Below are 19,675 nucleotides of genomic sequence, written 5' to 3' on the forward strand. Positions count from 1 at the left end.
CACAAATATATGTATGTTTCGTTGATTTTATAGAGCTCAGAATCACACAAGGAAAGGCATAAACACCTGATTGCAAACGAAGTCGCGGAAAGTCTAGTCTATACATAGGTATTATATAATACAAAATAAAAAGTGCTATATTAAGAAATGGGTATAGCGACAAAGCAACTAACTAGGTGGTTACTCGCATACAGTGATTTGCACGTAGTGCTCAAGTACATATTATAAGATACTTATATTATTCATGTCAAAGTTATTGAGCATAAACCAGCGTCTAGCACGAGGTGTCAATTATACCAAGTAGTTTAAACATTCTTGGATAGCAAAATGTGTCATTTAAATATTTCCGAATTAGCTCCGAAGAACTTTGATAATTGAATGGTAGCCCCAATTTAGCAAATGCTCGTGCTAGGTCCAGTTTATTTCCATTATAGTCTGAGTTATTTTAGTACATAAAGCGTTTTGAGTGCATTCAGTGGTGTATAAATAAATCTATATATTTTTATTTATTTGCAAACTAGTTGCTCCCCGCGAATCAAACTGCATCCCTTAAACTACTTACAGCTCTTGGATAAAACCTCTGTACCGAATATTTAAATTGGTTGAATAATATTGGCATCTAAGCCCGACAGACAGAGTTACTTTCTCATTCATAATATTAGTAAATATTATACGTAAAGTGTGCACAAAACGCTCGTGTGTATAATACATTAGTTATTACAGTTAAACATTACGTTCTAGTAGCATGGACCCACCTGTCTTCATCTTCAGCGGATGGCTTTCTGCGTCGCATGCGGTGAGGTAAACAAAAACATTGCTACACTAATCTATTAAGTGTTAAAGTTTTAGGTGCCTTTGTTAAGTATACGAGGAAAAAGTCAACAAGTTCTTTTAAGGCTTATATCCCTTATAATGATTTCAATTTCTTTATTTGAAAAAATAAATCATCCCTAAAGTCTAAAACTGCAAAGCAACGAAAAAGACATATTTTTTTTATTCTCATTTGTTAGGAGGGAAATTATGCCACGAAATGACTATTTTCTAATGAAATACGTCAACACCTAATTTTATTTAACTTTTTCCATAGCAAAGGCACCTTTATGGCACTATAAGTTACATACTAAATCCTATCACCATTACTTAGACCCAGTTTAGTTTCAGATTAATTTAGAAAGTTTACTTTATTTGTTTTCAGAGAGAAAGATAATCAAAAAGAGTTTGTATATTTTATACGACATGAGATTTTATTATTTATTTAGCTTTTGGAGTTTATCAAGTGTCATTTATTTGTTTATCGTAAAATTTTCAAACAATTATTTTTATTAAACTAATTATCTTTCTCTTAAAAAACCAAAAACCCAGTTAATGAGTTGAAATGAAGTTACATATTGAACTAAGTTATGAATAGTGCTGAATCTACACTACAGCTAGTAGTGCAAACTATTTGTCACTATCTTTTGTAAACTGTTAAACAAGTTGTTATTTTTATTTTTATTTTTATTTTTATTTTTATTTTTATTTTTATTTTTATTTTTATTTTTATTTTTATTTTTATTTTTATTTTTTTATTTTTTATTTCAATTTTATGTTTTCCCTCAAGCTTGATTCACTATTTACTTTCTTTGTATATTTAACAAAAGAATACGCAAAAATAGTCATAATTTTCTCAGTTTCAATAGCTCAATATAGTTAATTTTTTTCGAAATAACCCAGATTTTACGACTTAAGTCACTGATCTCCCAATTGCAAGAATCATTGCAACATCTTTAAACATCAATTGAAGTGAATAAATGGTGATATCAGCCATTGGGTTTTACCATAGACCCCAAACCTAATTATTTTTTAATACTATAATTACCGATATTACTTGAGTGACGAGGATTTTCAGAAATCTAATTCATCAAATTGTAAACCAGAGTCAAGAACTTTAATATTTCTAATTGGAGTATAACAAGATCATTGCCTTACCAATATAAGCAAAAGCGGCTTTAGGAGCAAAACTATCTCAAAAATCTAGAGCTGCACTTTCAATGTATACTCGTCACCCAAGTACAATCACCATGACCCAAATGACCCGACCCGAGCACCGAACCTTAGACTACATACCTCCAGGGCCGTGTGTGACGGCTACGGAAGATGGCGGCGGGAGAATCTTAGGCTCCGACTTGCGGTTTATGAAGTACTGCGAAAGTAACTTGGAGCGAAGTTGGTTGCCCTAGGGAGGTAAGATTTTTCGGTAAAATTCTATTGGAATATGAACATTTTCGGGACGTATTCAGTTAGTAATAATATAACTGATCGCGCCTGTGCACGCCTCGTGCCATGAATAATACAAACAAAAACAAACTGCTCTGCAGAACGATAGATTCGCAAAAGGGCCTTAAACTTACTGCAATATAAGCATGTACCCTCTATGATCATCTTTTTGACAATAGATTCCGATCACTTTTTTAGAAATACAATCTTCATATTCGCAAAAATAAAAGTAAGTAATAAAGTGACAAATTCTCACAGTGCATTTCACCTCTAGTTTTCTCAATTAATAGCGACAAAACAGTAAAAACTTTTTCGACTGAACAATTAGATCCACTGAATAAGTTATGACAAAACAATGAAGTTATCATACCTTCTCCCCGTATTCAGGGTCGACAGCCATCATCTCTCTAAGAGTCCGCAGTACTTTGACGCATAGTTTCTCTTCTTTTTCTTCTAGAAGCTTCTCTGTATGTCGAATGAGTCTGCAAATGAAAAATCGATGTTAATTCCTTGAGGTGATGAATTTGGTTCCAGATTGGACTGCAATCTTTTTTGATTGCATACTTAGCTGATTCGAGAAAAAGGATGTAGCATGTTTTTAACCTAACCTATGAAATAATGGTCTTAGATTGCGGTAATCTGAGTCAGAACCAGCTTAACCCTATAATTCGTCGTAATCGACACAGCCTAAAGACATTTCCGGCTCAATTATATACCGAAGACCTTCCCCTAGGTCTGATAAAACATGCTGAAAACCGCATCAAAATTGGTTCCATAAAACCGCCCAAACATACATACTGGTCAAATTGAGCTTCTTTTTTTGAAGTCGGTTAACAACGTCCACTCTAATGGACTGGTAGCTCCCAAGAGCTGGAAGGGTTTGTCCAAAGTCACCGCGAAGATCACAGATGCATCTTCATGTAAAGTTTTTCTGGATATTTTCTTTACCTGGATATGAAGATCCCGCTGGTATCAGATTGCGACACCTCCCCTGGACTGGTGAAAAGCAGGTGAGGTTTATACAAGATGTCCACCAGCAGCGACTGTTCAGCTTGCAGGAGCGGCCGCAGCTGTTCCTCTAGGAGAGCCACTATCTCCTGGAGACCTTCCATTACTGATCTGTCGTTTTGGAGGTTCGCCTAGAAATTCGATCGGTTTAATAGGGGTGTAGTACATAAGAGGAGTATGTAGGGGGTAGTACATAAGAGGAGTATGTAGGGGGTAGTACATAAGAGGAGTATGTAGGGGGTAGTACATAAGAGGAGTATGTAGGAGGTAGCATATAAGAGGAGTATGTAGGGGGTAGAACATAAGAGGAGGATGTAGTGAGATACATTATATAACAACAGTGTATGTAAGGAAATAAATGCGGGATTCAAACTTTACCACAAAAATATTAATAAACTTAGCAGCATAAGAGGTAGTACATAAGGGGAGTATGTAGGGAGTAGTATAAAAACGGAGTCTGTAGGGAAAAATATAAGAGGAGTATGGAGTGGGTAGTACATAAGAGCAGTATGTAGGGGGTAGTACAAAGGAGGAGTATGTAGTGTGATACATAATATAATAGCAACAAAAAATGCAACATGAGAGTAAAAACTAACCTGTGATGCCATCTTCTCAAGCTTGGAGGTCTTGGAGGCAAGCAACCACTTGCTGGTCTGACGGGACAGAGCTGCGGCTTTCTCGAACACCGTCTGGATCTTGGCTTCTAACTCTAGAGGAATTGCTATGCTGCGGGATTTAGCTGTGAACATGAAGGAGGTATCATGTAAAAAGAATGAAATCCTGGAAATTTATTACATATACAAAAACTGATTTAAGGAATTATTTTTTCTAATGGAGAGCTAGCTAAGTTATCGGTATTAATAGATTTTCGTAATCTAACCCACTATCGATTTTAAGGCCAATGAAAGGTCTTTTTGCGCATTTAAAACAGTCGTTAGAACGTCGTTTTTTAAATAAAATATTTTGGCAAGATTTGAAGAGATTTACTTTTGTTCTTGGATCTTCTGGCGAATAGTTTCTATCATGTAATACATTTAACTGACGTCAAAAGTATCGACATAGTAACATCACTACCATTCAACCAGTTTTACCATAAAAATAGCTACTCACCAACATCACTAAGGGTCCGTATGCATTTCTCAACGTTGAGTTTCTGCGGCGGCGTCAACCACGGACATTGGTAGATACTAAACGTTGTTTGTAGCAGCTTCACGAATATCGACTGTCGGGTCTGTGGAGGGGAAATACTTGTTATAATTTAAACTCTATACAGATATGAGAAATGTATGTATTTTTTGACATTTGAATAAACGCAAACTAAAAGTGATTAAGGAGTTTTATGCATCAAGGACGGACGTATATTTGTTTTTTTTTTATGAGTACTTACTTCAAATAGAGATGTAAGAATATTCCGAGCAGCGACAAAATATAATTGGAATTATTTCTTTGTAAATAATAGGCAAGAGTAAAAAAACACATTAACCTAATTAGTTTGTAACTCCTAGAAATTCTATACTCATGTTATGAAGAGTTTGAACACTCTTATCACAATCGGCTCAATTTCAAAGAAAAAAAACAATGCTTATATCTATTATATCCTTGTTCGTTAAATGGGCTACATGGGTTATTTTTCTAAGCTGGAAGAAGCTAATGAGTTACATTTATCACATATTATAGTTCATTTAACGCGCACAAAAAGACATCCTTTACGTCAATACTTTCCTTCAGCTATGTAGGTATAGCTTCCCTCACCTGCACAGTGGTGCTCTGATCACTAAACGGCGAGTTGAAGAATGTACAAATAGTGTGCATGAGCACGTCCGTCACGTAGTTGACCCACGCCTTCTGAGTGCCCACTGCTGGACGCAGGGACGTCGACGGCATCTCGGATGATGGACCTGCTGGAGGAAAAAATATTAATTAGTTATGTGTGGAAATATACATATATTTTGCATGAAAATGGAAAGTAAAAGAATCTGTTAAGTCTTATTCTAACTAATGTTCTATGTAACTTGCTCAATCAGCCACTTAGTAACATAGTGATTGGCCCTTTTTAATATCCAATGCAAAAAGGGGGATGTTATGAGTTTGAGTATGTATGTGCTTGTGGCAACATAGCTCTTAAACGGAAGCTGTTTTTTTGAAGACTAACATTCTTATATTGTCATCTGACAGACCAATATCGTTTGTAAAGAAATGTACATGAATTATAATGATCCAGAATTTTCCAGAAACACTCTTCACAAAAACCCTTTCCACCTTATTATATAGCGTGATCCTAAAAAAGTACCGGCTTTAAAACTATGAATAAACCATCATCTCGAACAAAGTTGAAGCTCCAAATCTAGTACTAAACCACGTTTTATAATATTATGGTGACTAAAATATATTTCGACAGTTTTCTCACCAGCAGCCTGCGTCCCGTCACTATGTAGTATGGCCTGCATGTCGTGCAAGAAGGATCTCTCGAACAGGTCCCACATGTAGTTGCTGGAGTAGATCTCCTTCATCTCCACCTCCGTGTCTATGTAGCAGTGGTTCAGGAAACCTACGTACGCTTCTTTTACCTGGAAATTAAGTTTGATGTAAGTTTAGTTCAGCCAGTTCGCCTAACATTTTGATATCACGGAGTCTCTGCGCAGATACCATTTTTATGTATCAGCGGGTACATGCGCGTATACGTGTTAGCTATTTACCGCCATTGACTTTGGTAAATAATGTAATTGAGTAAATCGTCAGTACCAAAAAATATAATCGACCTCCACCAAATAGAGTAATTAATGAAGTTGGTCGCAAATATTACCACAACCAATTGCTTAAAGACAACCATTACTTTCTTTCCCGTGATTCACGGAAGCCTCAATCCATTTATATTTATTTGTACATAACTTTTCACTTTAAAAAATCTACATTCATTATTTTGTCAGTCATAACATATTTGCATTCATACCAAAATCGCTTCAAGTGCCTGTTACCATATTTCCCAGTAATAAAACCAACACTAAACCACGTGGCCATAGACTACGAAACAGTCTTCAGAACTTACCTCAGGTATACAGTCAGTGTGCGTGATCATAGACACGATGTCGTCTAGCGGTAGGAGCGAGTGGCATTTTATCTCTGTGTACACGTTCTTGCCCATTGTGCAGCATGTTAGCAGCTTTACTAGCTGGATGTGGTATCTAGATAACGAACAAATATTAACATAAGGTGGAAAAAATATGTGTCAGACACGTGCTTTAAAAAACAGGTCACAATTAGACAAGGGGAAATCAGCGACGATTTAAGAAGTCGAAATGTCACAAAATCGACCGTTGCACTTGCAACTGTCACGTTCGCACGTTACTATACCATCAGTCAATATAATTTACATGTTATTCAGAGACATGATAATTTTGATCATTGGCAAGGGCCATACTATCTATGTTTTGACTATCAAGAGAGTATATATGCTCATAGTTAGTTATATAGTAAAGTACAGTTATATAGCATTTAGTTATGAAGTTGTTATTTATTGACATCAAAACACAGCTAATTTTATCTTCACAGGTCACCAGCTATTATTAGTTATTATTAGAATAATCCCTTTCAGCGTGGGTGGAGTGAACTATACCTCTACTTAACTAAACTATACTTTATTAAATGAACAATGTAAGTACCTGAGTGCTTCCGGCATATCATTGGTCCTGCGGAACTGTCTCATCATCTGTATGAAGTTGTTGAACGAAACCTTGTCGTTGTAGAATACTAGCACGTCTTCACCTGCATTCACCATCTGGGAAGGGCACAAAATAATTCACATCTATACTAATATTATAAAGCTGAAGAGTTTGTTTGTTTGTTTGAACGCGCTAATCTCAAGAACTACTGGACCGATTTGAAAAATTCTTTCAGTGTTAGATAGCCTATTTATCGAGAAAGGCTACTTTTTATCCGGGTTCGTGCCGTGGTTCCTACGGGTTGCGGGTGAAACCGCTGACAGAAGCTAGTTTTTAATATATTTGAAAGAAAAAAAAAACTATATTTTTTTGCATAATATACATAAATATGTCTCTTAACTTAATAGTACAAGTCGTAGTAAAAAATAACACTTTTCAAACGTCAGAAATTTACAAAAGACAGTCAAAACGCCCGGCCTTCATCACTTCCTATGTGTTTTTGCTGAGAAGTGGCGTAACAAACTCCCCAGCAACACATGTCTGTCTGTAGGTTAGAAGAACCTTTCAACAATTGCACAAGGCTCACCTCCTGCATGACCAGGTCCTGGCTGCGGCGGATGTACTGGGTGTCAGCATGCACGATGGTCTGCAGGAAGTGCAGGTAGTCAGGCCTTCGGCCACGTGACTCGATGCAGTGCACGAAGTGAGCTACAACTTTCTCGTTGCCTTCGTGGCTGCACAGCGCCGCGTTGTCTTTGAATATTGAGCATACGGTTTGGGCTTCGCGTATCTGTGGGAAAATGTTTTTGATACATTATTAACATATTTTGAATGTCTTAAGTTACACAGTCTTAAGTTGAACAGGGCTTGGTTTCTATGCGATCTCAAAACTTTTTACGGTGGAAGAATTGCGTAGAGGCTTGGCTTTTTTTTTACATTTAATGTTTTTTGTGGGATTTCATTCATACGCAAAAATAAAATACACCAAAAATAGGAATTATATCACACACCAGAAAAAGTCATTTGTCATAAAAATATAAAGGAATAAAAAAACCCTGTTACTATTTTTGACCAAAATAAGACTACAGTCAGTATAAAGTCCACTGCCGATAGCAGGAAAATTAAAATCCCAAGAAGGTTAGTATCCCACAAATCTATTCAACAACAAAAAAAATCTTGATACTAGCCTGCCTATATTAAGATAAGTTACTCACCCCAGCATTTAGGAACAGGTCCAAATGTTTGTGCAGTATAGCTTGGTTCTGCTGGTTGCCGTGACAGAAGTGCTGCAGAAACTCATGGGCCAAAGCCAGGAGCTCATCCATCGCCATGTCGTCTTCATCATGAGGGACCTGGGAAGAGAAGAGAGAGTTACTTTGGAGAGAAAGGCTTGGGGTTGAAAGTGGTGAGAGGATTTCTTTTTGAGTGCTTCTGGAATGCAGGGTTGTCTTTTGAAGATAGTTTGAAATATATATTCCTTAAAAACCTTTTATAATAATCCTTAAGACTGTTTGCTTCTTGGTTTGAATGCGCTTATCTTGAGAGCTACAGGACCGATCACAAAAATATTTCAGTGTTATCCATTTACCGAGGCAATCTATGTTACTTTTACCCGGGTGCGGGAAATAGTTCCCCCGGACCCGGGGGAAATAGTAAATACCTAAGTATATGCCATATATTTAGGTATTTATGGCAGTTTAAGTCGAGTTATTTTTATGCATATCAAAGGACAGCTTGGAGGATATTTCCAATATAGGGTTTTGCCCATGCTCATAGCATGCAGACATGTTTGAGCACTCACTGATAATCGCTTGAATGATGTCTGAAAAATAATACTATCACTATATTCTTCATACAATACTGATACAAATTAAGTTGAATATTTGTATGTCTATAATTTTTAACAGTTATCTTTAATTATAAGTTTGCGAGTGTCCATTTATTTAGCAATTACCATAAGAAATACATTTTTTTTTATGAGAGGTCATTTGATGTTATGTGATGATACTTACTGACTAAAAGCCATTCCTTCTAAAGCCCTTTATGTTTTTCTCAACTAAGTTTCGGTCAGCTTCCAGTCTAACCGGATGTAGCTGATTGAGTACCAGTGTTTTACAAAAAGCGACTGCCCTATCTGACCCCCTCAAGCCAGTTACCCGGGCAACCCGATACGTCTTGGTTAGACGTGTGTCAGACTTATTAGACACATATGGCTTGTGTTTAAACACCACCCAAAAAAGTACCTATTTTACTACCAAAAAAATTCTAAACGGTTACCAAAATGGATAAATGGTCACCAAATAACGTTTCCAAAAATATTATTAAATAAAACCATTTTTTCGTATTATTGGCTACTAAAAAAATATATGGACGCCTTTAAAATACACTTTAGACCTAATATTATATATTGTCACTACTTAGATGTTACCAATTATGTAATACCATGACTCCTAATTTGGTCATTTTTGTTAGACTAAAAAAGCTAACGATCGCTAGAATATTTCCCAAATACCAATTAATATTCTGGGGTTCCCAAACGTACGTCGCTTATTTACTGTTGTATGAATTTGAGTGTAACTCAGTACGTTTAAAATGTAAGTACGCAACATGCAGCAAGCATGGCTTCTGTCATGGCTCCGGCGCTGCGGGGCTCCGGCGGTCCCATGCGAGCTTATCGTCGCAGATGGTTTTCACGCTCACCACCGCAGCTTCGGCTTGCGCCTCAGCCGCGGCGGCGAGCGCTTCAACTACCTGCGCCTCAGCTCGCAGGCCGCCTCGCCCCTCCGCGCCTACGCGGTTTTGAATTGCACTCTAGGGGTACGGCAGACAAGACTACGTGGAGTCGGTTTTGCAGCGATTCGTTTTCGTCACTAACTTTGATTTTTGGTAGTAATATTAATCTTTTAGTTGGATAGAATTTGGTGACCATTAATCCATTTTGGGAACCAAAAATAATATTTGTGCGAGATTTGCGATTTTTCTGATGTTATTTTATTTTTTTTGAATCATAATATTATATACTTTAGTGCCCTTTTAATAAAGTCAATTTATTTTTTTTGGAGTTGTTTATTTTATTTGGTGCCTCAGCATAGAGTCTTAAAAATATTTTTGGTGACCGCCTAAATTATACCCGACACGTATGTATCTTACATATACCAGCTTATATCAATTTTAAGATATTTAAACCGAGTGTACCTGCAGTAATTCCAGCACAGTATGGTGTACGCCGATGTTCCTGAGCAGTCGCTGCTCGTGTCTGCGCGGACGGCCGGTCTCGGCGCCGCTGTTGCCATGCGTGCAGTACTTTATCATGCGCTGTAGTATCTGCAGAACATAATGTTATATTTTAGTTAAAGGACATTGCCAAGGGGTCGACCAAGTGCTGTGTAAGAATGTGAGTTGGTGCTGGGGTACCTGTAGCATTAACATGGACATGAAAAACTAGTAGAAATACCTACTGACTTTTGATGACAGTTTATATTTTTATATACTAAAAGTTACACTGCTAAATTGATTCAGAAAATGCTAGAAGAAAAAAAAAAACGACTACAATAAAAGATAAAAAGATCAAACAAACTTTATTTCATGATATGAATTTCATATTGTTCAAGTTCCTATTCTCGATATTTATTTGTAAAACTACGACTGTATGCAATAAAAACTGGATCTTTGGACGAAAGGTTTGGGTGAACTTACCTCTTTGATCTTCTTGTATTCGTTGTGGTCGTGCTTGGCCGTTCTAGAAGTGTCTAGAACATTATCCATAGATGCGTTGCGTTCTAGCACCGCGCCTCCTGGACCCACCGTACCTGTTAGACCTACAAACATACATAATGTGTGAGAGGACGATAAGAAACGCCAATATTTACGCTATATACGCTAGAAACTACAAAAGGGGTTTTCTACAAAACATGTATGGACATAAAATATAATAAAATTGTGAAAGAAACAAAAACAGTAATTGAACCTAAACAGTAGATGAACCTAATTTGTAAGAGGAACATAGGCTAGTTTACATGTTTGTTTGTATTGTAAAGGCTTCGAAAACACTAAACCATTTTGGAAAATTCTTTCTCTGTTGGGTTATCCCTGGATGACATAGGTAATTTTATTCGGATACAGATAGAAGGTTCCTCGAAAACAAGGTGAATATGCAAGAGTAAAAACACATAAAAGATAGTACACATACTTATATGCTCATCAATAAGTACAGCCCGTCCTTTATTGAAGACCCAGAGCTCCGACTTCTCGACGCTTTGTCGCAGCAGGTCTAGGTCCGCCTTTATCTGTTTGTACGACTCCACGTCGGCGTCTGATACCAGCAGTTGTACCTGACAATCAGAAGTGACCATTTACATCAATCTTGATACTTTATTTCATAAAATTTTATTGAGAAAAATCATACTTGGTAAAACATATTACAGTCGGATATCTTGAATGGCTACTCAAATTTTGATGTTTAGGACATTAAAAGGTGTTCTGTTTATAGGGAAGACATATACATATACACGAATATGTTTGCCCACGATATTTTCTTTGGTCCATTGATTGAATGGTTATGCCATCAATAAATCATCAATTAATCTGCTTGCCAGGTTCAAGGCAACGTAGAAAAGTGGCCTAGTAGTCTATATACCATTAGATCAAAACAATAACAAAACACCTTACCTGCTTAAAAGCAGCCAGCACTTCTTGTCTCTGACTGAAATGGCGGAAAAGAAGCGCCAGGGCTCCTGACACCAGCGCAGCCGACGCTCCTTGAGAGCACAGCTGCAGCAGCACTCGGAGTACCATCCTGCCACCACATTCGTCCAGGTCTAGACCATCCCTGGACAAAGACCACTAAGTTAGGGACACCCTGGGTGAGTAAGGGTGAGGAAAAAGCGTAGGCTAAGCAGGACTGTCACAAACACCGCGTTTTGGAGGATAAATAAACGTTACTTTATGAGATTAAGGTTAGCGTTTGTTTTTGGTTTTACTGGTATTGTAAGACAGGCAGAGAAATATCTCAATTTTTTTAAGGCAGTGGTAGGAGCATCTAAGCAGGTTGAATGATTTGAGACGCTGAAGTTTTGAGAACTAAAAGAGAGCGATATGCTACCAAAATAGCTTAATTTCACTTTAATGGACATATTATAAGTTAAGTCAAATCAATTCAATATTAAGTAACGAATATTTATCCAGCTTCAAGAAGGGGATGTACGTAACGCATCAGAGTATAAGAGGTCTAAGAAGATACGTAAAGCATTCTATTGGACAGAGTAGTTTTGTAAGGATAAGGATGAGTCCGATTTTGAAAGCTCAGTATAGATAGTTCTGCCAACTCAATGATGGAATGGATCTAATTATGTCACACGCGTACGCGCATGTGGCCCCCACTTCCCGAGACCTGTAAATGATTTCCGCGCAGCGGCTTTCGCAATGTTCCGTTGCGGCAACAATTTTGGCGAGAACTATACACGAATACAGAACTGACAGAAATGCTGAATATGGAAATTCAGTATTTTGTATTCAAGCTTTTCAGTAGGTAAAGTACAGTTTGAAATCCACATGTAGCAGTTTCCACAGAGGAAAGAAAGCTAAGTTTATTAGCCCCAAAAAAGAGACATGTTATAAACGAAAATATATACATTGTTTTTTATGTATAAATACATAAGAAGTTGTTATTTAACTCAAGAACACTCCCAAACCCAGAACAACCAGCTTTTATAAGTTAGATGTTAATTTAAAATCAACCGAAAGAATTAAATTATTTTTGGCAAAGGCATACCTAATTTTGCTAGCTCTTGTAATAAAACCACAAAGACTCGCAGACAATTTAGTTATTGGAAAACTCTATCATGCACCTCAAAACAAAGGGCACATATATTTTGTACACTAAACACGTGAAAATGCAGGTTTTTACAGTTCTGCTAAAACTATTTAGGGTTTCATGCATACATTTTTCTAATTCGTAGGATTTTTTAAATTGATTCATTTGGAGACAATGACTTAACAGCTAATAAAGCTAAATTCGAATAATCCCACAACAGAATTTAGACCAATTTGGATGTTAACACAAATGCATACAAGACCATTATTTGGGTTAGGTTAGTATTTTCATTTAGCACAAATGCCACCAAGATCAGCAGAACATGCTTGGTTTTAAATCTGCTCTTTTTGTCCTTTGAACTTCACGTTTAATTAAATCGAAATAAAACCTAACAACGGCAGTGTCACACTACTGTTTTGACGTCAAATTACTTGTACATAGTTGGAATATGTTTTTGCACACTCTACATCATCATCATCATCTCAGCCAGAAGACGTCCACTGCAACATAGGCCTCCCCCTTAGATCTCCACAGATACCTGTTGAAGGCGACCTGCATCCAACGTCTTCCGGCGACCTTTATAAGGTCGTCTGTCCACCTACGCACTTAATTAAACAATTAAAGCCAGAATGACCCAGCGAACCTCTAAGATAGCTTCCACTTAAAAGTCTGAAACCCAAAATATTTTGAATTTTAATAGAAATTGCCCACCTTTAGATACACAAAAGCACCTTTCTAGATTAGAATCCAGGTTCGAGAATAAACAGATAGTTCAAAGGAGCAAAAAGTACGCAAGTCACAAAGCGATTAGTCAGCCGTTCCCATGCCAAGTTAGTGTTCGCATGCAAGTACTATATCTTACTAACAAATCTACATTTTTGGGCAGACAGCTGTCAGGCACAGTTTGTATTGCTCTGAAAAACATATCACATTAGTACCGTTATTGTTTCCCTCCTGTTTTTTTATTGACAATCAGTTTCTTTAGGTTGTTGTGGTCATTACATATACAAACAATAACGAATTTGTCCTACTGGCTACTGTGGGCCACATCCCTAATTTCCTTATTTCATAACATTAACACATTATTTCTTCTTTTTTGGAACTCCTTCAGATGCTCCCCCCATAAGCTCCCTTATACATATACAGCCTTTATGTACTGTCTATGATCCCTTATAAGGATATAAGAGCATCCTTATGTTCTCCCCATGCATGCATTCTTTATGTAGTCTCATTATATACCCTTCTTAAGACTACTTCGTTGACCTATTTAAAAAGTTTTGATCATAATTAAAGTGAATTTGATGTCTATATACACACAGCAAATCATATTTTAATTTTTAATGCGTTATGTGTCATTGTTAATAAAACTACTTAATTTACATCGACTTTAATCATGATATCGATATTTAAATTTTCGATAAAAAGTAAAAATATTGTTTGTAAAGTATATAGTTAAAAAAAATCAATAAGAACCCTTTAAATTGTGTATATGTAATGACCACTTGTTTAACGCCCCGTCACCAGTCAACATGCGTTAGTCACTGATAGTGATACCAGCTTATACGATAACATACAGAATTCTACTTAATATGAGACAAATATGGATATACTGGAGTTTGAAACAATCTTAAAAACAGTAAAAAAAACTTGTAGTTACTAGGGTTGTGACTGCAAACAAGTCAATAATTAATTTGTCGATGTCGATAAACCAGTGGCACACATTGGCCCAACCCTAGACAAACATCAATAACACTCAGAAAACAACATTGTTAAGATCGGTTCAAACTCAAAAGAATATTAAATATTTAAATGCAGATTTTATAGAGATACCAAAGTTTACAATAATTATGAATCTGAAATAAGGTATATTTTACAATTTACAAATATTCTACAGAAGTTTAGGAATAGCCAATTATACAATGTTTTATAAGAAATAGAGAATTTCAGTTTAACTAACATCTATTTAGTAAGAAATGGAAATTCAAAGAGAAAAATTACAATATTTTAATTTAGTCAATATAAAAGAATCTACAAATATGTAATTAAAATCTAAGAAATGTGATTACTAGAAAAGTGTTAAATACAATACATATATACCGAATAACCCATAAAAAGGATGATAAATCAAACAAATTATCTTTTAACTGGCTGCCAAGAATGGTCTATTATTATATTCAGATTTTTGATATCGATATTTTTTAACCTTGGTGTATTTCCCAACCTTCACTAAATCCACCTATCCTACTTTCATTTGACTATTTTGTTTGATTTACCGCGCTCCCCACTTTTTCCCCACTTTCCATCAATATTCCCCTACTCACCGACAGCTGAAGATCCCTTCAGCCTGAAGGCCTATCGCCTCCACATCAGCCCGACCGATGGTATCAGCCGACCTCTCGCCGGCCTGCTCGAACTCCTTCTTGAAGATCGACAGCAGACAGCTGATGCGGTAGTCCAGTCGCACGTCTAAGATGAACTGGAAATTGGGGAAAAGTTATTTTATTATAGCTTTTAGTTATTTGAACTGATAATGTGGATTAAAAACGTGAAATATTATGCAGTTTTATGTAAACCAAACAGATGACATTCTTAGCAATCTAATGACATTTTAAAAAGGGTTCAGACTTGCGACTTTTTTGTACTATGTACTAAAATTCGTAACTACAAAAATACAAAACAATCAGGTTATTTTAATCATGATGATTTCCTTTGATTTTTCCCTCGCGAGACAGATTGTCATCCGATGATTTTGAGAGTAAGAGCACTTGCGCTTATGTTGTTCAGATATAGTGCATAGATATATCATTTTGAAGGGCATATAGGGGCAACGTTGTTCCTATTTCCGTGCCTCTCAAAGCTCACGATAACCAGTATAATATGTTACCTGCAGTATCTCGATGATCTTGAGCTTGGTGTCCATGACGAGCGGGTGCTCCCGCGCCAGCAGCAGCGCCGACGCGCTGCGCTGCAGGCCTCCGCCGCCGCCCGCCGGCATCGAGCTGCTGCCTGACTGCTAATATACAAAAACTTTCTCTTCAGATACCCATTACACAATATGTAAAGAAAACATTGTCCGAAACCCGAAGATATTGTTAGGTAGCCGAATTTTAAAAAATCCTGCTATGTAATATTATAAATGTAAAAGTTTGTGAGAGTTTATGGATGTATGTTTGTTATTCTTTCTCGTAAAAACGACTGGACCGATTTGGTTGGGTATGTACATAGTTGATATCCTGGATTAACACGTAGGCTACTTTTTATGAACACGCCACGCTGGCGAAGCCGCTGGCGGAAGCTAGTAGGAAATAAATACTTACATTTCTGGCCACGCCTCCAAGAGTTATAGATGTCATCACAGCGCCCATGTCGCCGATACTGCGTAAGACGCCACCTTCGGCTGGAATTATTAAAAGCAACCATTGTTTTGTTTCTCTGAATCCTAAAGAATCTGAGAGTACCAAACCGACTATAAAAATTATTTCGCTGTAGGAAAGATACATAGATTATCCCTAGGTGAATGGATAAGTACTGGAAATAATGAGGATAGTAATTCAGATACTTACGTTTCTTGATCTCCTTTTCCTGAGCTGCTTGCGATACAACATTTTATAACTTAGTTTATTTACAAGACTTTTTATTTATGTTTTTCAACAAGCCACAAAATAGTTTTTTCAGATCTACAAAACATAGGAATAGTACCTAATAATAAATCAATGTTATCTGCTAGTTCTTACATTCCACTTCCCCAGAGAGGGCGTTGGTCTCATTGAGCAGGTCCATAGCGGTGACACAGTCCAAGATACTCAGTAACGTCTTCGTTAGTCGCAGCAAATCGCTGAAGCTGGAAACGAGATGAAGTAATATTTTTATTTATTTATTTAATACTTTCTGCACATTTTATGGCGGACTTATGCCCTAGGCGTTGTCTCCCAGTGGGCCTATGTGTGGTGAAGAAATAGCACCTAAAAATAATATTATTAAGCAGAATTCCCTAGAAATATACACAGATAGCCATTTTCTGTGGAAATTAAATAAAATTGAGATGTACTGCATCAATGTGGAACGGTGCGATCGTTCTTTGTTTATAACGATGAAGGCAAGTTGATGGTCTAATAATTAGAATATGTAAGGAATTATGTACAGCCACAATCCGTATTTATAGAATCAAAAATAGATCAGTTGTCATGTCAACGTAAAAGTACCAAGTGACGAAGTTACACAAGCAACAGATAAAGGAATTACAACTCTATCAACTTACCTATAGAATCCAAAATAGATAAGCTCTCTCGCCAGTTTCACGACTTCGAAAGTCAGTTTGTTCTGATCATGGTCACTAAAGTACCAAGTTTTAGTGACCACGTTACAGAGGTAGTTCTCTACGAAGCGGATGGTTGATGCAAATTGTTCCTTGACCTTCTCCCTGTTAGCATCTGGGCCGCCTTTCACGCATTGGTAGCTGGAAATATAAATATTTGTATTAATAAACATGTATTTTGGAACATGGATGTCGGAGAAGGCTGTATCTAACCCTACTGAATGAAACCAATTTCTTTATCTTAGCGTAGCTTAACTTTCCCCCAAGCATGGTCAAGTATTTTCGCTAATGAAATGCTAAAGTGCACTATTTAATGGAGACAAATCCCTCGCTCATAATCGTCGTGAAGTCGATATTGTTATTTTTCCGCTCTCGTTTTGTATCTTTGAGTTCACTACAGAATTCTGGAACCCAGGTTCATTGAACATTAGTCATTTCATGTAACCATGACAAAACGTCGTTTCAGCTCACCCAGTGTACACCAAACCTAGATTTAAAATTCAAGTGCAGCTCAAATAAATCGAGTTTCGTAATTTTACTTATTGTATTACATTCTATGATTGTAATTGTCCTACAAACAAGACACAAAAGATACACTCACTCATGTATATGTATCCTGTCACAGACTTCGGTCCAGAGTCTCGCGTATTTAACAGGCGTGACCGGCTCCTGTGGGTCTCTGTCCGCGTGTAGATGCAGCATGAGGCGACAGAACGATGCACGGACCTCGTAGGAAAGGGATGCGTTTGACATGCATCTGTGGACAAATATATCTATCTAATAAAATGTGTACCTAATAAAGTATATATTATATCTATCTATATGATGGTGTTAGTTGTATTTTTTCGTTGAGTGAAACGTTTTTTTGTTATTTTTTTTTTATTTCAAATAGGCTTTGAGAAATGTAAAGCTAGAAAAAAGTTGATAGTTTTATTATTTTGTATGTGGTTCGGTGCTATGCCATAGGCTGTATATAAGACAACATTCAAGAAAAGGCCAGGTAGATCATAACGGTATTTTTATTGGTCATTTCCATTAGGTGGATGGGGTCGAACGTTAATTACTTTACAATTTTAAAAAGTTTTATATCGACTTTAGATACCAGTCTGTCTGTAAATAATCTCACTTCAATATAAGATGTATATGCAGCTGCGGCGACAGCGTATTGAGCGCCAGATACTGCCGATTGAGACACATATTTGAGAACAGGTCCAGTTGGTGACGGTAGTAGTCCAGGATGGCTGCTGACTGGCTGTTCGGGTCCACTCGGGCTTCGGCTGCCAGCTCTGATAGTAGACGGGAACACTGGGAAGAGAGGGTCACATAGTTTAATGTTTTAGTATTAAAAATGAACGAAAGACTTTTCAATCATCATTATTTTTCGTGTATGAGAAATGTCCCTTATGTGATTTCTTTAAAATATTGAAAAAAAAATTAGGTTATTTATTAATGGCATTTACAATCAAAATCCAGTGCTTTTTAAAGATAGGTTTTGTTATTACTGTTAAATGAGTTTAAAAACCACATAACTTATTTAACAGTACAGTACAGGATTATTTAAGTAATTTGGACAAATAAACTGAAAAACATTGTATACCTTCTTATTATTCCACAGCAGCATTACTTCCTCTTCAACAGTATATTTTGGATCGTCTGGGTCTAATTTCTTGCTTTTCTCGTATTTGGTTGAAACCAGTCTAGAACAGAGCGCAAATAATTTTAGAATAACAAAATTTAAACTTAAAAGAAAGCACGGAGGATGATGAAAATTTAACTTAGTTAAAAGTAACATTTATTTCAACTAACATTATAGAAAGGAAAATTGATATTGTTTGTATTGAATAGAATCCGAACCTACTGGACCGATTTGAAAATTTATTTTCCTATTAGGAAACTACACTATTCCAGAGTGTCAATATTCTGCATGTTCCTAAAACACCAGTTTATTCTAGACTTTTTCGCAAAAAGATTAAGTTAACAAATAATGTCGAAATTCGTGTTTCTGCTCCTCTTTATTATTAATTTTTATTACTAAAAGTGGTCGGAAGTTTTCACTTCACATATTAATATTGAAATACATGAGTATCTTCATCTTCCTGCCCCTATACCAATTTTATTTGTGGTCGGCGCAGCAAGTTTCTCCTTCAAACCATTGAATTTTTCTAGCCGTATCAACTTTCACACAATTCATTCATCTTTGGCCTTCTCATGATGCTACTAAATTACCTGGTCTCAATAAGTATATCCGAGTTATTGGCACACAGCACACTCTTGCAGATGAGCTCCTGTGTCACAGCAATAGCCTTCTTGTTGGAGATGCACAGGTCGCTCAGGTAGTCCAGGAAACGGGACTGCCAAGTCTTCATGTTCTTACGGACAAGACCTGCCGGGGAAATAATGATAATGAGATTTGTTTATGTAAATAAAAATGAAAATTATATGAAGTTTAATCCCTAGCCTTTTTATTTTTAAATGGTCATAACTTTTCAAGTGATATAATTACAGCCATGGGACTCCAAATGAAAATAACCATACTTGTGTTGTACACGCAAGTATGGTTATTTTATATCCTAAAAGAAAACTTATAGCTATGAAGTCGATGAAAAACCATAAATTTTATTTTAG

The 19,675-nt window shown here is 36.6% G+C and overlaps 2 protein-coding genes across 9 annotated transcripts in view; one reads left to right on the forward strand and one right to left on the reverse strand.

The window, feature by feature from the left end:
* The window catches only part of LOC110375042 (filamin-A), a 307,158-nt gene that overhangs the window by 113,974 nt on the left and 173,509 nt on the right, over positions 1-19,675 (forward strand). The gene's annotated exons all lie outside the window — the stretch shown is intronic.
* LOC110375060 (inositol 1,4,5-trisphosphate receptor) overlaps positions 1-19,675 on the reverse strand; it is a 98,656-nt gene that overhangs the window by 17,148 nt on the left and 61,833 nt on the right. For 2 of the 8 annotated variants that reach the window (XM_064041790.1, XM_064041793.1), the window contains exons 16-41: positions 19,277-19,433; positions 18,648-18,747; positions 18,177-18,355; positions 17,652-17,807; positions 16,994-17,191; positions 16,470-16,576; positions 16,053-16,132; positions 15,620-15,748; positions 15,057-15,211; positions 13,602-13,649; positions 11,592-11,751; positions 11,113-11,254; positions 10,620-10,741; positions 10,119-10,247; positions 8,138-8,275; positions 7,510-7,713; positions 6,924-7,039; positions 6,311-6,446; positions 5,672-5,831; positions 5,017-5,165; positions 4,375-4,495; positions 3,861-4,003; positions 3,205-3,395; positions 2,627-2,738; positions 2,107-2,215; positions 756-782 (exon numbers count right to left, since the gene is read on the reverse strand). In XM_064041790.1, the coding sequence (XP_063897860.1) occupies positions 756-782; positions 2,107-2,215; positions 2,627-2,738; positions 3,205-3,395; positions 3,861-4,003; positions 4,375-4,495; positions 5,017-5,165; positions 5,672-5,831; positions 6,311-6,446; positions 6,924-7,039; positions 7,510-7,713; positions 8,138-8,275; positions 10,119-10,247; positions 10,620-10,741; positions 11,113-11,254; positions 11,592-11,751; positions 13,602-13,649; positions 15,057-15,211; positions 15,620-15,748; positions 16,053-16,132; positions 16,470-16,576; positions 16,994-17,191; positions 17,652-17,807; positions 18,177-18,355; positions 18,648-18,747; positions 19,277-19,433 (3,468 nt within the window). The remainder of the gene's footprint in view (positions 1-755; positions 783-2,106; positions 2,216-2,626; positions 2,739-3,204; positions 3,396-3,860; positions 4,004-4,374; positions 4,496-5,016; positions 5,166-5,671; positions 5,832-6,310; positions 6,447-6,923; positions 7,040-7,509; positions 7,714-8,137; positions 8,276-10,118; positions 10,248-10,619; positions 10,742-11,112; positions 11,255-11,591; positions 11,752-13,601; positions 13,650-15,056; positions 15,212-15,619; positions 15,749-16,052; positions 16,133-16,469; positions 16,577-16,993; positions 17,192-17,651; positions 17,808-18,176; positions 18,356-18,647; positions 18,748-19,276; positions 19,434-19,675) is intronic. The other 6 variants (XM_064041797.1, XM_064041798.1, XM_064041791.1 and 3 more) reach the window with 5 other exon arrangements.

This window comes from Helicoverpa armigera, chromosome 26 (assembly GCF_030705265.1).
Source record: "Helicoverpa armigera isolate CAAS_96S chromosome 26, ASM3070526v1, whole genome shotgun sequence".
NCBI lineage: Eukaryota > Metazoa > Arthropoda > Insecta > Lepidoptera > Noctuidae > Helicoverpa > Helicoverpa armigera.